This window comes from Homalodisca vitripennis, chromosome 8, assembly GCF_021130785.1.
Source record: "Homalodisca vitripennis isolate AUS2020 chromosome 8, UT_GWSS_2.1, whole genome shotgun sequence".
In the NCBI taxonomy this organism is placed as follows: domain Eukaryota; kingdom Metazoa; phylum Arthropoda; class Insecta; order Hemiptera; family Cicadellidae; genus Homalodisca; species Homalodisca vitripennis.
The window spans coordinates 6156210-6174309 of NC_060214.1; the positions used below are offsets into that span (position 1 = coordinate 6156210).

The 18100-nt window shown below is 32.2% G+C and overlaps 1 protein-coding gene across 1 annotated transcript in view; it reads right to left on the reverse strand.

Moving 5' to 3' along the window:
- Positions 1–250: 250 nt before the first annotated feature.
- The window catches only part of LOC124367195 (protein halfway-like), a 57089-nt gene continuing 39239 nt past the window's right edge, over positions 251–18100 (reverse strand). Inside the window, exons 7-8 of the mRNA XM_046823847.1 lie at positions 11949–12059; positions 251–11860 (exon numbers count right to left, since the gene is read on the reverse strand). Of these exons, the coding sequence (XP_046679803.1) occupies positions 11762–11860; positions 11949–12059 (210 nt within the window). The 3' untranslated portion in view covers positions 251–11761. The remainder of the gene's footprint in view (positions 11861–11948; positions 12060–18100) is intronic.

Below are 18100 nucleotides of genomic sequence, written 5' to 3' on the forward strand. Positions count from 1 at the left end.
ACCCAACTGTACTTTCTACGGACATAGTCCAGTGAGAGACGACGATCACAAAAACGCAATCACTACAAACATGGTCTCCAATCCTAAGAAGGAAACAACCCAACTGTACTTTCTACGGACATAGTCCAGTGAGAGACAACGAGCACAAAAACATCAGTCCACATGAGAAAACAGTCTCTGTAGAATCTACATGTATAGTCGTCCAAGTGTTAAAGGTTTTCTAAAAGTCAACCAATCAATAATACCACAATATTATTAAAATATATTTATTCTTCTCACACAAAACATTGAAGGCAACAATGAACAAGTATACAACACAACCTTTATAGAATGCAAATAGAACCAATAATGTTACAGTACATTGTTACACAGAACATCAAACAGATTTACAACTAAACACCTTTGTTGTTACATATTGATTTGATAACTTTTCTGTACAGAATAAGATAATCATCTTTAAAAAGATAATCTATATTGTATGCACATTGAACTATCCAGAGATTGTTATTTATAACATTATTCATTCATAGATTGAAATCTGTATATTAACAAAATGGTTAATAACCATGGAAAATAAAACATTTGTACAATTAATAAATGGTTTTGTTTTGAATATTTTGTGAATGAAGCATGCAAAATGAAAGAGTAATTAAATCTTTTAAATATGATTTGAACTTTGAAGTATTTTCAACATTTATTGTTCGTGTTATTCTTTTGTTTGTTTATTGGATAAGCTATGATAAAAAGTTTAATGCAGAGAGAATAATTTTTTGTCACTAATTTCTTAGTTTTTTAGATTGTAGTATTTTCATGAAACTATATTAAATGAGTATAGACCGTAATGAAGTGTTCAATCTGGTCTTTTGTTTTTACTTTCTTTGTTACCAAAATAATAGAAAACCATTAAATAACATAAAACCACTATACTTTGTGAATGTACATTTCTGTATTTTTAGTTCTTCAATTTCCACAACTACATCGCCTCCTGAGATTAGTTAGACAATTAATAAGTATGAGACTTTAGTTGTATAGATATAACTGGCCTTATTAATAGCATTTACAAGTATAAAAACTTAAATTTTCATATTGCCTACCAAGCACCTGTTGTGTCCCTTCTGTTTTCTCATTCCCTACCAAGCACCTGTTGTGTTTCTTCTAGTTTCACATTGCTATTAAGCACCAGTCGTGTCTCCTGTTTTCACATTGCTATCAAGCTGGAAGCCAATGAGAAAACAGAAGGATACGACAGGTGGCAGGTAATATGAAAAAGATTGTGTCTCCTGTTTTTACATTGATATCAAGCACCTATTGTGTCTCTTCTGTTTTTCATATTGCCTACCAAGCACCTGTTGTGTCCCTTTTGTTTTCACATTACCTACCAAGCACACATTGTGTCTCTTCTGTTTTCATATTGCCTACCAAGCACCTGTTGTGTCTCTTCTGTTTTCACATTGCCTACCAAGCACCTGTTGTGTCTCTTCTGTTTTCATATTGCCTACCAAGCACCTGTTGTGTCCCTTTTGTTTTCACATTACCTACCAAGCACACATTGTGTCTCTTCTGTTTTCATATTGCCTACCAAGCACCTGTTGTGTCTCTTCTGTTTTCACATTGCCTACCAAGCACCTGTTGTGTCTCTTCTGTTTTTCATATTGCCTACCAAGCACCTGTTGTGTCTCTTCTGTTTTCACATTGCCTACCATGCACCTGTTGTGTCCCTTTTATTTTCACATTGCCTACCAAGCACCTGTTGTGTCTCTTCTGTTTTCACATTGCCTACCAAGCACCTGTTGTGTCTCTTCTGTTTTCATATTGCTACCAAGCACCTGTTGTGTCTCTTCTGTTTTCACATTGCTATGGCAAGCACCTGTCGTGTCTCTTCAGTTTTCTCATTCCCTACCAAGCACCTATTGTGTTTATCTTTTTTCATATTACCTGCCACCTGTCGTATCCTTCTGTTTTCTCATTGGCTTCCAGCACCTGTCATTTTCTTTTGTTTTTACATTGCCTACCAATCACCTGTCACCTTTTTATTTTTTCATCGCCCACCAAGCACCTATTGCGTCTTGTCTCTTTGTCTCATTGTTTACCATGCACTTGTCAATGTCTCTTCTTTTTTCTTAGTCCTATTCCGGAGTGACAACATGTAGACTGGCATGGGTCGGCAAACGCACAAGCTCAGAGAGGAAACAGCTGCCACTTGGATCGGTGACTGCCTCTGTGCTTCGACTATGAGGGAATACAATCCTATGTTTAGGGGAAAAATAATTTTCACTAATTGTCTTTTCCACTGTAGTACGATTTCCTTATAATTTACTGATTGTGATAGGTAGACAGCAGTGGTAGGCAGGAGCCTGGTTCTATGAGTACAGCAATGGAAGAATAGGACAAGAGAAAACTGATCCTAAGAAGTAATGAACTTGGACACTTAATCAATTAAGCAAGAATGGTAAATGAGATATCGTCAAGATTACATCTTAATCACTTTTATAAATTAGAAAAGCCACATTACTGGTATCTCAATAGTTACAACGTTCCACAAGTGTCATTAAGAATGTAAGTTACTTTAATAAATACAAAAATTACACGTAACTTTTATATCTTTTGTTATAAAAACTGCACATAGTCCTATAATGACCTTAGCGCTGCTTTCGGAGGATATTCTGGATGGGTAAGGTTGAAGGTAGGAGCCGCCTCCTGTTCAGATCCATGAGGAAGGATTTTGAGCATTGATCTCTGTCATGTCTCCTTGGAAAAAGAGGAGACCAGTTCTTTACCAGCCTCTCCAGTCAAAGCAGGCAGGGGTGGCACACCCTTATGTCTAGGCTAGCAACAACCTTAACATTAAGGAAGCTCCACTTACTCCAACTGTCATTTCTAGTAGACTAGACCTAACAACCTATCCTTGCACACCAATAATTCGACATTTGCGGTTAGTGATGAGCCACTCCTGGACATCCACAGTACTGCCCGGATTGTGACACATCAGTTTTTGCTGTATCCAGTGTTTAGGTTCAACTGGAAGGTATAAACCAGCCAGAAGTGTTACCCTTCTGTTAATCCAAATATATTACCAGAGTCCGTTTGACAGATGACTTATTGAGAACCAGGGTTTAGGGAAATTTTAAGTTCGCTATCTGCACATCCATAACATCAAGTCAGGATGGCTGTGTGGTCTAAGAAGCTCCTCTAGGACATCTTTACTAATGGTTTATCCTTACTATTCAAATAAACCACTTGACTTGTGTTATCTTGTGCTTTAAAGGCATTTATTATTAAATCATGACGATAACAATAGTTTTCAAACGTTGAAAACCCCATTTAAACCAAAATAACACGAAACCATGAAAACTCTTGTGATAAAACTCGTGCATTGAAGGGTTAATATTAAAACAATCATTAAAACTTCAACTCATTCAACCAATTTACATATCCTCAATTTGGTGTTATATTAAGAAAACGTGCCTCCACTAAAATCACAGAATAAATTCTTAGAACGGTAAAAAAACTCACAAAATTGCAAAATTCCAATCTTATCACCAAAGAAAACTGCATTAATCAGTTCCGGTGCTTGATACTAGACAGAGTAAAACATTTGCACTAAACTTAGCAACAGCTGACAAAAACATGAACTTTTGCTATATTTTTCTCAAAGTTTATTTTTTTCGATGATAACAAACCTAAAAACATCAAGATTTGGATGGAGTACTTTAATTCAGTTAACTCAGTTAAAATTTTAAATGGAGAGAAAACAATAAATCCAGAGTTAAATGTTGGAAGGAACTGAGTTATCAGATGAAAGACATAATTTAAGGCTGTATGAAGCACACCATTTTACAGAGAGGTATCGTACATAAAGTTATTAACTTTGTAATTTATTATCATCCTAAACTATCTATTATACGATTCAATTACATTGTTTTATGATGACTTATCATCAGTATAAATCTTTATACATGATACCACTCTATAAAATAGCAAAGTGCTTGGGCAGCATAAATAAACTTTATGTTCATCTCTCCTGTACAAGAAGGGTAAATTATCAGCCATGAGTACGATGACAAGTGCTGCACTCTAGACGCCATATTGGAAACTATTTAGACTCCATGGTTAACATAGAACATTGTCCTATTTTCCTTATATTGTTATTGTTATATAGTGCAAGTTATTATGTAAGTTTACTATTCTAAAATTATTCAACTTCGTATTTTTACATGTTTAATGTTAAAAATAAAACAATTACTCCACAAATGGATAAAAATAATTTAAAATATTTATTTATCATCTCTAATAAAATCTTTAAAACGTTTTGTGGTAGATTATTTTTGTTAACTAGTAAGGCACATTTATAACCTTCAAAACGATACTGAAATGATAAATTTAGAATAAATAAATTGTTTACTGAGTAAAATTAAGTGTTATTTAATAAACAAGTTTCTTTATTTACTACATACTTTTACTTGAGCAGCTCAATAAATAGGCCCAGCTACAGGCACACTATTTTTATTACATCAAAATAAAGTTATATTTTAATTTCATAATTATCTATATTATATATTACAAATATAAATTTCAATTCTATAGAACAAATTCAAAACTATATTAAAATTGAAAAGAGATGTGTCGACAAATATTTATTGTAACTAACCTATAATTCATCCTCTCTTAAAAAATTGAACAAATGTTTGAAAACAGCACTAGTCATAACAGGTTTTGTTCTGTAAGCATATTAACAAAAATACAATAGATTAATTAAAAATTAACTGCAGTAAGTTTAAGCAATTTAATGTAGAATATTTATGGAATGAATTAGAAACAAATCAATATGTAACAAAAACTTAGTGGTAAATGTTGGAATTGTCAGATGAAACCTAGTAGCACCTATTATGTGGACATTTCATTATAAACTGCTAAAATTATGAAAAATGGAGGTCTTAATATTTTTAACGTTTTATATATACTTTGCAGTTTATAGACATTATTAATTTACATCCAGGGGAAAATATATCAAGTTATCGTGGGCATAAAAATGTCAAATTAACTATATATTTTTTTCAAATTACACACAAAAACAATAGTAGCATTGTTATTATTGTGCTTGTGTTGGGACATATTCGATGTTGTGTGTTACAAAACAAATAACAAAATCAGGTTTTATTTTTTATGATGAGCTTACAAGATTAACACACTCCCATTTCTCAGTTATGCCATTGAAGTAAGAATAAAGTATGTAGCCACATAGCCACGGCTGTAGATAAGACCATGCTATATATTAACTAGTTTTATGAAAAACTACTATAAAATAAATGCACTGTATACAAAATATACTAATCAAAGTGGCAAATGCCTTACTACAATTGTGCTAAATACAAACAGGTTATAGTGTAAACTTTAGAAAAATATTAATCTATTTTTTGTATTAGGCAAGAAGACAATGAGTAGCAAAAAATTGTTCCAATTATCTTTAGTGCAGTTTATATAACCATGCTCATTAGTTTTTTATATTAACTAAATAAAAAAACTATTACACACATTGTAACAATATAAATAATTGTAATACAAATTCTACAAAACTTAAGATGTACATTAATTAAACAATATACGGTATTGTTTAAAACAAGTACAAAAATACGTTACAAATATTTTCAATGCTACAAGTTAAGGTGGTGTAATCAATTTTTGTGTTGGGAAAATGTTTTTAATTTTTAATTCATAGTCATTTAAAACTTTCATAAGGACGGAAAAAAATCTTTTTTTATCGCTCCATGAGTCTACAAGCATTTAGAGTAACGATTCAGGCAATTTTTTTTAATCAGCCCTAATAAAAAAGCAATAACTAGAGCAAAAGAAGTCTGCACACACAAATGTGAATTGTTTACAATAAGTAAATGTGTTACGCTTCAGGGACATGTTTTTGTTCATTTATGACTTAAGAAAACTACGTATATTAAACATTATATTAAATTATTTAAAACTACGTGCTTCAACAATTTTTCTTCAAGAAATTAAATTATCTTATGGATAAAATGTCCCTCCTTTAAAAACAATTAGTTACGGAACTTTTTTCATTGTTGCTGTATAATTCATTTCATTCTGAGTAAGAAAATATGCATATAACATACATTCATGTAGAATTGTATTAGCAAAATTTGTATTACCAAATTCGTACGTATAGACCCGATTTTCATAATTTATGCACATGGCCGCTTTTTGTTTTATAGTTTAGATAATGGTTTCATATATGTGTATAAAGTCTGTTTTCTGAAACTAGATGAAATTTAACACAAAGTGGCATTCACATTTTTCTTACAAGAACTTGATTTGATAGGCATGGTCCCCCAAATTTGAGATATTCTTTTTGCAAAATTAACATTTCATTTAAAAAATATTTAATATTTATTTGTATGGCCTAATTTAAATAAAAAATATTATTCTTTGTTTAATTATGAACAAAAAATATACATATTGGTCTTAATTTATATTTTTAAGACATTTTAAAATAAAACCTTGCATTAAGCTCTAAAACAGCCCGACACTGCAGGATAAAATGATCGCCAGTTGTAAGGTTAAAGGCCTGTGACCAAAATAATTTTTAAAATTTATTTAAATTATTCCTCTCGAAAACTGATTCCTACCACCTTAACCTAAATTTAACCTCGTTCCAATTGCATAAGAATTTTAAATCTACCTTTATTCCAGGTAAATTGCACCTTAATCAAAATAAACAAAAATATCAATATGGCACCAGTCAGCGGTGTATTGCACATAAGCTCTGACCTACCCTACAGTAACTTCTATCACATACAACAAGCAACACATGCAACAAGGCACAAATATTTACAAACAAACACAGAAACGCTTGTCACAGCCTCTATGATATAATAGAGATTCAAACCTAAACCTCTCGTAAAACGTTTTACGTAACAAACAAATATAAACTCTTATCAAATATTCTCTCTCAACAGTTAACAATCGTCTGTGACATATATTACACTGGATTAGACAGACATGCTAATAGGCTACAAAAGCCACATCAATAGACTATTATAAGTATACAACAATTTTCATTCATACTTGCCGTTTACTAACTAATATGTTAACAATTTTTACGTAATAAACCGACTGAAACAAAACACAGTTTTTATAAAAACCCGTTATCACAATACTACATTTAATTATGTTATTAACGAATGTCTTAACACAGCTTTAACATAAAAGATAAAAACACATATTAAATTTCATGAAGTGATTTAAAACAGAGAAAATTCTCTGAGTACTTACTCAGGGCTTTACTCACTTTTTCAGAACAAGGTAAATATAAATGAGCAAATAGAATATTCTCCAGTGGTTTGAGTGTTCTTGTCCTGACTGAAATGGTCACATTACACAGCATCACACCACTCTTGTGGTTACACTCGGCTACTGACTAGAGGCTAACATGCCTTTGAGTGACAGTGACACATGAACAAGTGACAAAGTCCTGTTTGCAGCTTTGACAGCTCGGATACCACCGAAGAACAAGACAATGTCCAAATGTCCAGCTTTATCCAGGGTGAAAGGGCACCCACAGATTTTCATGGCAGTCTGAGGGTTTACATGTTCACAAGAGCAGGCATCGGCTCTTAAATTAACAAAACCTAATTAAATCCGTGTTAAAAATTGAACATTTCAAATAGTGGTTTACGAAATTACGTGCCTTAGATACTGACTTTAAGAGCTCCATAATGAGACCAATGTTGACTACCCGGTCTAGAATAAAATTTAAGTTAATAATTTAAAAACGAATTTTTTCAAAAAATTATAACTTTATGCTCCAAAACCGTACTTGATGTCTATCAGATCACAAGCTATCTAGTGATGAATTTTCAAAGTTCCAGTATGGTTGAAAAGCGCCAAAAAACCGTACATTTTTTTCATTATTGGAAATTATTGTTTGTATATAATTTGTAAACACAGTAATAATCTAAAGCTAATTTTAATGTAACTGCCGTTATTGTAGCTCTACTAGTTAATTGTGGTTAACATTTAAACTTGGGCATCTATATTTCTTTATCCAGGAGTAGTACAAATTCTTTCATCAGGAAATTCAAACTATCAATTTTAAACCTCAACTGATCTACATTCCAGTGCATCAGCTAAGAGTGAGTCGACTGTGTGGAGGGCCAACAATTCTATAATATTATTTAACCTCGAATTTGTGTTTGTTTTTTTATTCACATTATTTTGGAGAAAACTTTTCATGATCCAGCAGCTTAACATTTGTAAATAAATTACATCAGAGAATATTCAGAATTTCAGTATTTGCTCTGTTTTAATCACACCTCCCCTTAAAATGCATTTAGACTCATAGGTCTATTAAAAATAAACAGCACCACATATTTATTTACAGCTTATAAAATATGTATAAGACTAGAAAACAAAGCCAAACTAGAATTAATCTAATAAATTCATTTTGCTAAAAATTTTATTGTACATTTAGATAAATATATTATATATATATATATATGAAAACAATTTAGATCTAAAATTAACAAGGCCAAGCCTGCGATTAAAGTATATTTAAAACTTAACAAAAGAGGGTTATAACACAAATAACATTGTTGAAAAACAAAATCTATGTACAAAGGTTGAGTGAAAAAGAAATCAGTACCTTATTATATAAGTACCTCCTCTTAACAGCTTCAACAAAAATGAAATCTTATCTTATAAATGAATGTTTACAATGTTTACCCAAGAAACCCTAATTTAGGCCACCGCACATTGAGCAAAGGCAGTTTCAGAATTTTTTTAAGAATAGGCCAATCCCTTTTAGGCCTTATTCTGACCGTTCTCATGGGCCACTGGCCTGTGCGAGGATCTTATCAAACAGAATAAGGAGGAGAGTCGATACAATATAAGACAATATAAGGTCGATGGTACAGATAAAAAAGTGCTACAGTTACAGAAAGGATTAGGAAATGGACAAGACTTTAGAATATTGGCTGTGTTAAATAACTTCTATATACCTACAGTAATATGTACTATAAGAATTACTAAATGCTTTCACTACTATAGAAGGTAGTATGTGCATTTCCAGTGATGAGTGTCGAGACGAAGTATATGAGCATTATATACAGTCTGCACAATATGAGGGCGAGGGTTGAATAAAGGGGTAAAATCATTTCCAATCCGAAAATATTGGTCTTGTTGGAGGATTTACCACGTTGTTCTGGTTTCGATTGACGTCCAGACTAAGAGTGCACAGCCCTTACAAATATTTTGCAATTGGATTTTTATTCTAAGTCTTAAAACTCTTTCAGTCTTTTGGATTTGGCTTTTTAAATTAAATTAATTGTATTTTAGTAATTTTTTTCGTGCTGGTGTCATTATTCTCCTTACACATACAAAATGTAAACAATAACATAACTTAACGGTTAGTCAAGCGAAATAGTATGATGTGTTGTGAAGAGGAAAGGAAGCAAGAAACTACGATAGGAAGACAGTTTTAGTTCCTGCAAACAAGCTGGTGAGGATTCTGTGTGTTTGATTACACCAGAAGAGAAGTGTTGAGACTGACCTTGGCGAATGTTTAGTGTTGAGACTGACCTTGACGAATGTTTAGTGTTGAGACTGACCTTGACGAATGTTTAGTGTTGAAACTGACCTTGACGAATGTTTAGTGTTGAGACCGACCTTGACGAATGTTTAGTGTTGAGACTGACCTTGACGAATGTTTAGTGTTGAGACTGACCTTGACGAATGTTTAGTGTTGAGACCGACCTTGACGAATGTTTAGTGTTGAGACTGACCTTGACAAAAGTTTAGTGTTGAGACTGACCTTGACGAATATTTAGTGTTGAGACTGACCTTTACGAATGTTTAGTGTTGAGACTGACCTTGACGAATGTTTAGTGAGTGATAGTGGTCCATAGCTTTTACTCCAATGAAAAGTGTAACTGTGAATAGATTACCTCTTACACTATCAAATATAATCTAATACAAATGTCGGAAAACTTGGGATATAAGCAGTGTAAAACGAGCAGATTAATAAAAAGAATTTTATAAAGAAATGAAATATTAGGGAAAAAGGGACATATTATTACAGATGATCATTGAGAGTGGTCCATACACTTGACAATTCTGACAGTGAATTCCAACTGTTTTCACGCCTTTAGTGCACATACTTCACAGTCAGGACCATTTGAAATGTCCATTAACAGATGTAAAAATGACCAATTTTTGCCGTCTCTGGCCTGCTAACAGAAGGAGGTAGACAGTGCAGCAGCAGCGGAATTTCAAAATGGTACTTACTTAAAAAACATGTCTTGTATTTTATTTATTTACTTCATTAACAAGTGTATATTCAAAAATAAAAGTCCACCAAACTATATTCAAAGTCAAGTTGATCATTTGACCCCCTTATTCCTAAGATAAGTCAGGAATGTCATAGTCATATTCCGTGTTTGAACTTTTTTTTCATGAAATAAAACGCAAAACTAACAAATTATAAAAATATTAAATTAAATTCCTGACAAACTATAGTTCAATCTTCTAGAGACCTTACATGTGAACCAGGTTTCTGACAACTGCCCATTTTCAGTACGATAGAGGTAACAGGGCACAACGCAAATTATGCATATGTGTAAAACTAAGATCATAATTAATATTTTAGTACAAGTAGCAAAGAGTGGGTATCAAATCATTTGGAATCGTAACCATAATTTGTGAACAGAATCAAACATATTTTCAGGCTTAAGCATTTTCAACTGTATAACTGGTGAAAATGAATATACCTTTAGAATAATACCACTGGGAAAAATGACAGGAACCAAAGTTGTTAGAATCAATAAAACCCTATTATTATACTCTTCTGAACAAAAATTTTAAAGAGACAGGGAGCACATATTAGCCATTTAATGAACCTCTTTAAATACTTTGGGAATCCTACAAGGCAGTGGCCATTACTAACTTACGGAAAGATAAGTTATTGATGAGTACAGTTATGTTATTGTTGTTGTATTTTCTAAATTAAATTAAAACCTATATTGCAAGTAAGAACATAAAATAAGAAAGAATATGCTTAAAAGGTTTCACAAGAATTACAAACACCTCATACGACAAGGATTTCATCATCAGATTGACATTAAGTGCAATTAGGCAAGTTTTTACACTCTACATTATTACAAAATATGTTTTATCTCTATATCATATTTGATTGCCTCAGCTTGCAGAATGAGTTTATAACAAGAATATATTTTTCTATTAAACTAAAAACTCCTAAAATCAGTTTAGTATAAAACAATAGCACTAGTAAAATCATTCATTTGGATATAAAAATCAATTGTTTTGCAGTCAAAAGAGCTATTTTGTGCGAGATAAAATTATTGGCAGATGGGAAATTTGATTGGCAGGCAGGATAGAAACAAACTGTCCTCAAACCAATAAACTCAGTCTAATCCACAAGACTGATTGGAGCTTAACATATATATCTTGGTATTTGAACATTTGAGGAGTATTGATTTCCAATACCTCTGATCATCCAAACGTCAAATTATTTTGGATTTAAACTTTTTCTTGCCAAGAACAAAAGTGAAGAGTGCTTTTCATTTTTACAGATTGCACTGTCTATAACAAGAAAGAGAGAAAAAGACAGGGAGATCAGAGCTAAAACACCCAGTCACAAGGAAGTCTTGGCATCTTGGAAGCTGCCCAGGGGAGATAGCCTGTAGTTTTGAAGATCCAGTAGTCATAGGTCAAGAGACAGAAAGAGGCAGGGAGAAGATCAGAGCTCAAACACCCAGTCACAAGGAAGTCTTGGCATCTTGGAAGCTGGCCAGGGGAGATAGCCTGTAGTTTTGAAGATCCAGTAGTCATAGGTCACCTGCAGCACAAACCAAGTGATTTACTAACACAAAGATAACTTACATAATATCATACAGATCTACATCTACATGGTTATAATTTGTTACCTTCGTGATGAGAAGAAAAAACAAACAGATCTCCACTGCTATGATGTAGTAAATATAATCAGTCCAGTCTCTTGAGTAGACACACACTTTCGCCTGCTCCAGGTCTACCACCTGTGGGAAACAAAATCGTTAAAAATTAAAAGGAAAATTAATTTTTTATTTTAATTTTATTTAAAATATATCTAATATGAAATATAACCAATTAATTGGCTGAGCATTAGCAAAGCCTACAACTCGAGGAGCTGGAAAAATGTAATTTCTATGACAACGAGAAAATACCAGAATAAATAAATTTTTAAACAAGCTGATCATATGAAATGTTAAACATGTTACATTACATATAGCTTATTCTAACTGTTGAAAGAAAAATAATAGAGTGGAAGAATATTTCATTTCAACACACTCTTGTGCTATAGAACCTGCTACGTCACTGGAATCTTTATTATTTAAACACTGCTATGAAACAAAAATAACAAACAAAACACAAAAACTCAATAAACAAAAATGTGAATGTATCATGTGGCTGAATATCTTGAGAAAGGTTATATTTGTAAACTCTAAAATTTGCATGAACTTCTATACTACATAAACAAGAATGAGTTTTAGGATGGAGCATGTCCAACCATGGAATTAGGCTGAGCGTCGTTGAAGCCTATCACCCAGTAGGCTGACACAATTTCTATTGTGCCTGCTGAGGAAATATAAAATTCTTATCTCTATGATGTCTGTCTGTATATCTTAAGAATGGATGAGCTGTAGATTAGAAAATTTGTAAGAATCAAGGAATCTTTATTATCTTTAAGTACTTATGACAATGCAATGGACAGCATCACTTTTTCTTGAAACTAAACGGCCTACTCCTATCACACCCTTAAAATCCCATAAAACAAGTGTAATGATTAGACGTATACAAAATAAGCAAAGGTAAATTTGATATATACATGGTAAATGTGAATAACGCCACAACTTATTAAAAAGAAAAGAAAAGTAAATATGGTGTTAGCACCATCTCGTTAAAAAAAAAATATATATATATAAAACATATCTAAGTATCCTCTGCGGCTAACAACCGTGGTTGTAATTTGGAGCTTCGCTCCATCTAAGGTTGATAGCCTTTGACAGTCCATCATGAAAAAGTCTTTTGGGAAAAAAAATTCCACCGTCCATCCTCTCAAGGAAGGAGAAGACTACATCGGATTCGGTGGGTAGTCGCCTAGAAGGCAAAAATGAGTCGGAACATTCAAAGTTACCAGTTTATAAAACTCAGATGCATAAAATCAAACACAAATCAATCACTTATATTGCGACACACAACATCAATTCTCTACTGAAGACAGGAAAACTCAAGAACTTCACAGATGAATTGGGACCGGCAGAATATTCTACTGGCAGGGCTTCAGGAAATGAGAAAACACTACAGAGGACCCATTTGAGTCTCAGGGGTATAGAATTTTATAATGGGAAACCAGGACAAAGGGCCATGGTACAGTGCCCACAATTTGGTACAGGATTTATAGTGAATTTGAAGATAATAGATTCTGTAATTGATTTTAAGGCTATATCACCTAGAATTGCAACTTTAAACCTGAAGACTGCCACCAAAATATATACAATAATAAATGCCCACGCCCCCACTAATGAGAAAAAACGTTTGACAAGGACTATGCAAGAGGTGGAGGATTTCTGGGACCTCCTGGATCAAAAACTATAAGTCAGATTGATAAGAAAGCATGTAAAGATTTTAATAGGGGATTTTTAATGCCAGTTAGGACAAGAAAAGAAATATCGAGATGTAATTGGAAAAATGGGGCTGCCATAAACATACAAATAGAAACGGACAAAAGATTAATTAGAAATCTGCAGAACCCATGGATTTATCTCTAAATCAACATACTTTAAGAGAAAGCCAAACAAACTTAAGACATGGAAACATCCAGACTGGATAAAGGGGGAATGGCAATTAGACCACGTATGCATGGATAAATTCTTCCACAAGGAGATCTACAATGTCAAAAGTGCTGAGAGGAACTGATACAGGTTCGGGACCATTACTTAATAAAAATTAAAATCAAGTTGACTCCACTAAGAAGAAAGAGACAACAAACAGATGTGTGAAGAAGAAAAAAAGAACATTTGACCCTCATCAACTAATTCAAAATGAACAATATAGAAAAGTTACAGAAGGGTATAAAGTTGACTGAAAATTTGGAGGAAATAAAACAAATTCTCAAAGAACATGCAACAAATTTGGCACCACTAAATCCAAGGAAAAAAAACATGCTTGGTGGAACCACGACTGTGACGAAGTGCATGAAAGAAGGCATCAGGCTTGGTTGAAATTTCAATCTCATAAAACCGCAGGGGAAAATGCCAATAACCTTCAAGAACACAAGGAAACTATTCTCCAAAAATTATTAGAAAATGTATGAGGACAATATGAAACACAGTTAATTAACTCTATAGAGAAGAATTACTATAGAACCAACTCTAGAGACTATTACAAAGCCTTTCATACAACAATTACAAAAGTACAGCCCTCCGACATTATTGTTGAAAAAACAAAAATGGAAAAACTGCACATAACAATAAGGAGAATGCTGAAATAATGGCAGAAGCATTTAAGGAACTCCTGAATTGTAAGGAACCGGAGGAAATTTTGGAAATCAACACTAATACTCCAATAAAAACCAAAACCTGTAAATATTAACCCCCTACAGTAAAAGAAGTGGAAACTGTACTTAAAGAATTGAAGAACTACAAAGCAGGTGGTGAAGACCAAATGTTTGCAGAGGTGTGGAAGTATGCTGGAGTATCTAGTCATACCTCTCTTCATATGATTACTACAGAAAAATTTGGATTACTGAGAAATTTCCCGATCAATGGACTATAGCTATAATTCACCTTTGCACAAAAAAGGTGTGACAGATGTAATCCGGATAACTATAGAGGTATTATCACTCCTCGATTGTACTTATAAAATTTTTTCAAAGATTCTCTACAACAGGATTAAGGACCAACTAGATCAAGAACTTGGAGAATACCAAGGAGGATTTCAGGCCTTGGAGAAGTTGTACAGAGCAAATAATTACACTAAAGTTAATTATGGCATATTATAGAAAACAAAATAAACAACTCTCGATAACATTTGTTGATTTCAAGAAAAGCCTATGATTCCATTCATAGAATATCACTATTAAAAATTACTGAGACATTTTGGACTTCACCCCAAATTAATTAAATTAATAGAAACTAACAATTAACTAATACAAAGTCTAAAATAAAGTTTAGAGGAGAACTTTCAGAAAACCATTTCAGATAAAGACTGGCTTAAGACAAGGTGATGGATTATCACCACTTCTTTTTAAACTGTGCATTAGAGTACGTCATGAGGGAATGGGAAAGAAATAACCAAAAAAAACATAAAGATTGGATATCAAAGGGACAACATTAATCTGAACTGTCTGGGGTTTGCTGATGACTTAGCTCTTTTGGCCAATGGACATTCAGGAAACAAAACAGCAAAATTAAATCTTTACAAGATATAGCTCAGAAAATTGGTTTAAAGATATCGTTTGAAAAAACAGAAGTTTTATTAACGCAGCCTCCACTTGCAAATAAAATAAGGTTGGACAACCACAATATAAAAATTGTGCAGAAATTTAAATACTTAGGAGAAGTAATCACTTATAACCTGAATGAAAAAAACCATCTTGGCAAAGTAAAATAGACAAACTAACTAAGATTAAACATGCTACTAAGAATACGTATAATAAAAAAATGTCTTTCAATAAATACAAAATTAAGGACACTACAAAACAGTTGCTCTGCCACAAATTACATACGCAAGTGAAACAATATTTAAACAACAACAATACTATTGCAATAGATAAGGTTCTTAAGATGGAGAGAAAGAATAGTCAGAACTTGCTTAAACAAAAACTATCAAGTAGACGGAGTTTGGAGACTAGCTTCTAATGAAACAGTCTACAAAAAATATAGAACCCATTACAAGTATAATTAAAAAGAAACGAATATCATTCCTGGGGCATTTGTTAAGAACACCTGAAAATAGAATTAGCAGGAAAATAGTAGAAAAAACTGTGGTATAGTAAATGTGACATTAAATGGATCACAGAATTAAAAGAAGATATGAGAGAGTTACAAATTACAGTAGAGGATTTTAAAACACAAGACAAACACATTGAAGATATTGAATGGACAAATACTCTACACTACAACTGAAAAGAAACAAACAACGAATAGGAAGAGTGGTTCCGGAGGAGGAAAGGAAATTACGCTCGGAAAGGATGAAGAAATATTGGGTGGATAAAAGAAGAAAGACTAGAAAATATAAAGTGACTAAAGTGGTCCAATGCAGGCCATAAAATTATAAATAAATAAAACATATCTAAAACATTATATACAGTATAAATTAAATAGTAAATAAATAACAATAAATAGATAACAAATTAAAACAAATAAAAAGTAACAATAAATAGATAAACAATACAACAAATAAAAAGTAACAGTAAAATAGATAACAATACAACAAATAAAAAGTAACAGTAAATAGATAACAATACAACAAATAAAAATAACAACAAAATAAATTTAACAGCAATAAATAAATAACAGAGGATATTATAACTATTAACAAAATCTTAATTAATTATTAAAAATGTAAAGTACTAATATCACAGGTTAAGTATTCATTTAAAGAATAAAAAGTGTTATCAACAAGCCAGTTACATTTTAAAATCTACTAATAGACACATGCTATGCTTTTTCAGGGGAAGTTTATTAAAAAAGTTAATTCCTCATATAGATAAAAAGTGCCTTTAGTTTTTCTCCATCGATCGATCATTCATCTGTTCAAAACATATATTTTCTTCTAGTACAGTAGGAGTGTATTTCTCGTCTACTAATAAAATTGTCTAATTTTTCTTTGATACTAAGTAAAATGCAATAAATTATTACAGAAATGGAAGGGTCATAATTCTATTTTTTTAATTGAGCCACAAGAAACTCTATTGCAAACATTTGCAATAATTCTAACTACTTTCTTTTGCCAAATGAAAGCAGTTTTAGCATTTGTACTCTTTCCCCAAAGTTTTATACCATACCTTAGCTGAGAATGAAAATGGCATAATATGCTGTGATTAACATTTCATTGCTGATACTATACTTTAGTTTTCTGACAAGGTATGTAACCCTAGCTACATAAGAAACTTACATGATCATCCCAATTTAATTCATTATCCATGTATATTCCTAATAGCTTAACAGGTTCTGTGTACTTACTATCAGGGACAGAGTTTCTATCAAGAGTAAAAATTACATTTTCTGTTTTGCTATTATTTATCACCAAAAGGTTGGCTTTAAGCCACTTAATAGCTTCAGTCATTGCCTGCTCCTGTTCTAAAATTAAAGTTTCCATATGTTTATTGCTATTTAAAATAGTTGTGTCATCTGCATATAGAACAAGGCATATTAAATGAAAAATCATTTATCGCTACTACAAACAGAAAAGGACCGAGTACTGAGCCTTGTGGTACTCCTAGTGTAACATTTTGGAAACCAGACACATCTTTATTTTGTGAGACCATCTGCCTTCTATTTTGTAAATATGATCAAAATAAACTTAATGCATTATTTTTTATGCCATAAAAATGTAGTTTTTTACAAGCAGGTTATAAGGAATACAATCAAAAGCTTACCTTAAGTCAATTAAGGTAGTAGATGTCATCATTTTGTTTTCAAAATTCAGAATAACCTGTTCAGTTACAGTTTCAACCGCTTTTACTGTGTTTAAACTTGGGAGAAAACCAAATTGGTCAGGACAAAAAAAGATTATTTACAATAAAAAATTTACACAATTGTTCTTTGATACAAAACTCAAATATTATACTAAGAATAGAAACTAACGAGGTTGGTCAATAACTAGAGGGGTTAGTCCTATCTTTTTTTTTAATTGGCACTACTTTTGTTATTTTTAATGCTTGAGGTAATACTCCTTGTTCTAGCATCTTGTTAAATAAATAAGTAACTGGTTGGTATAAGAAAAACATAATTTCTTTAATTTGTTTCCATTTAAAATCATTTGTTATTACACTCTTATTACTTACATACTTCTCTAAGTATTCAAGAGCAAG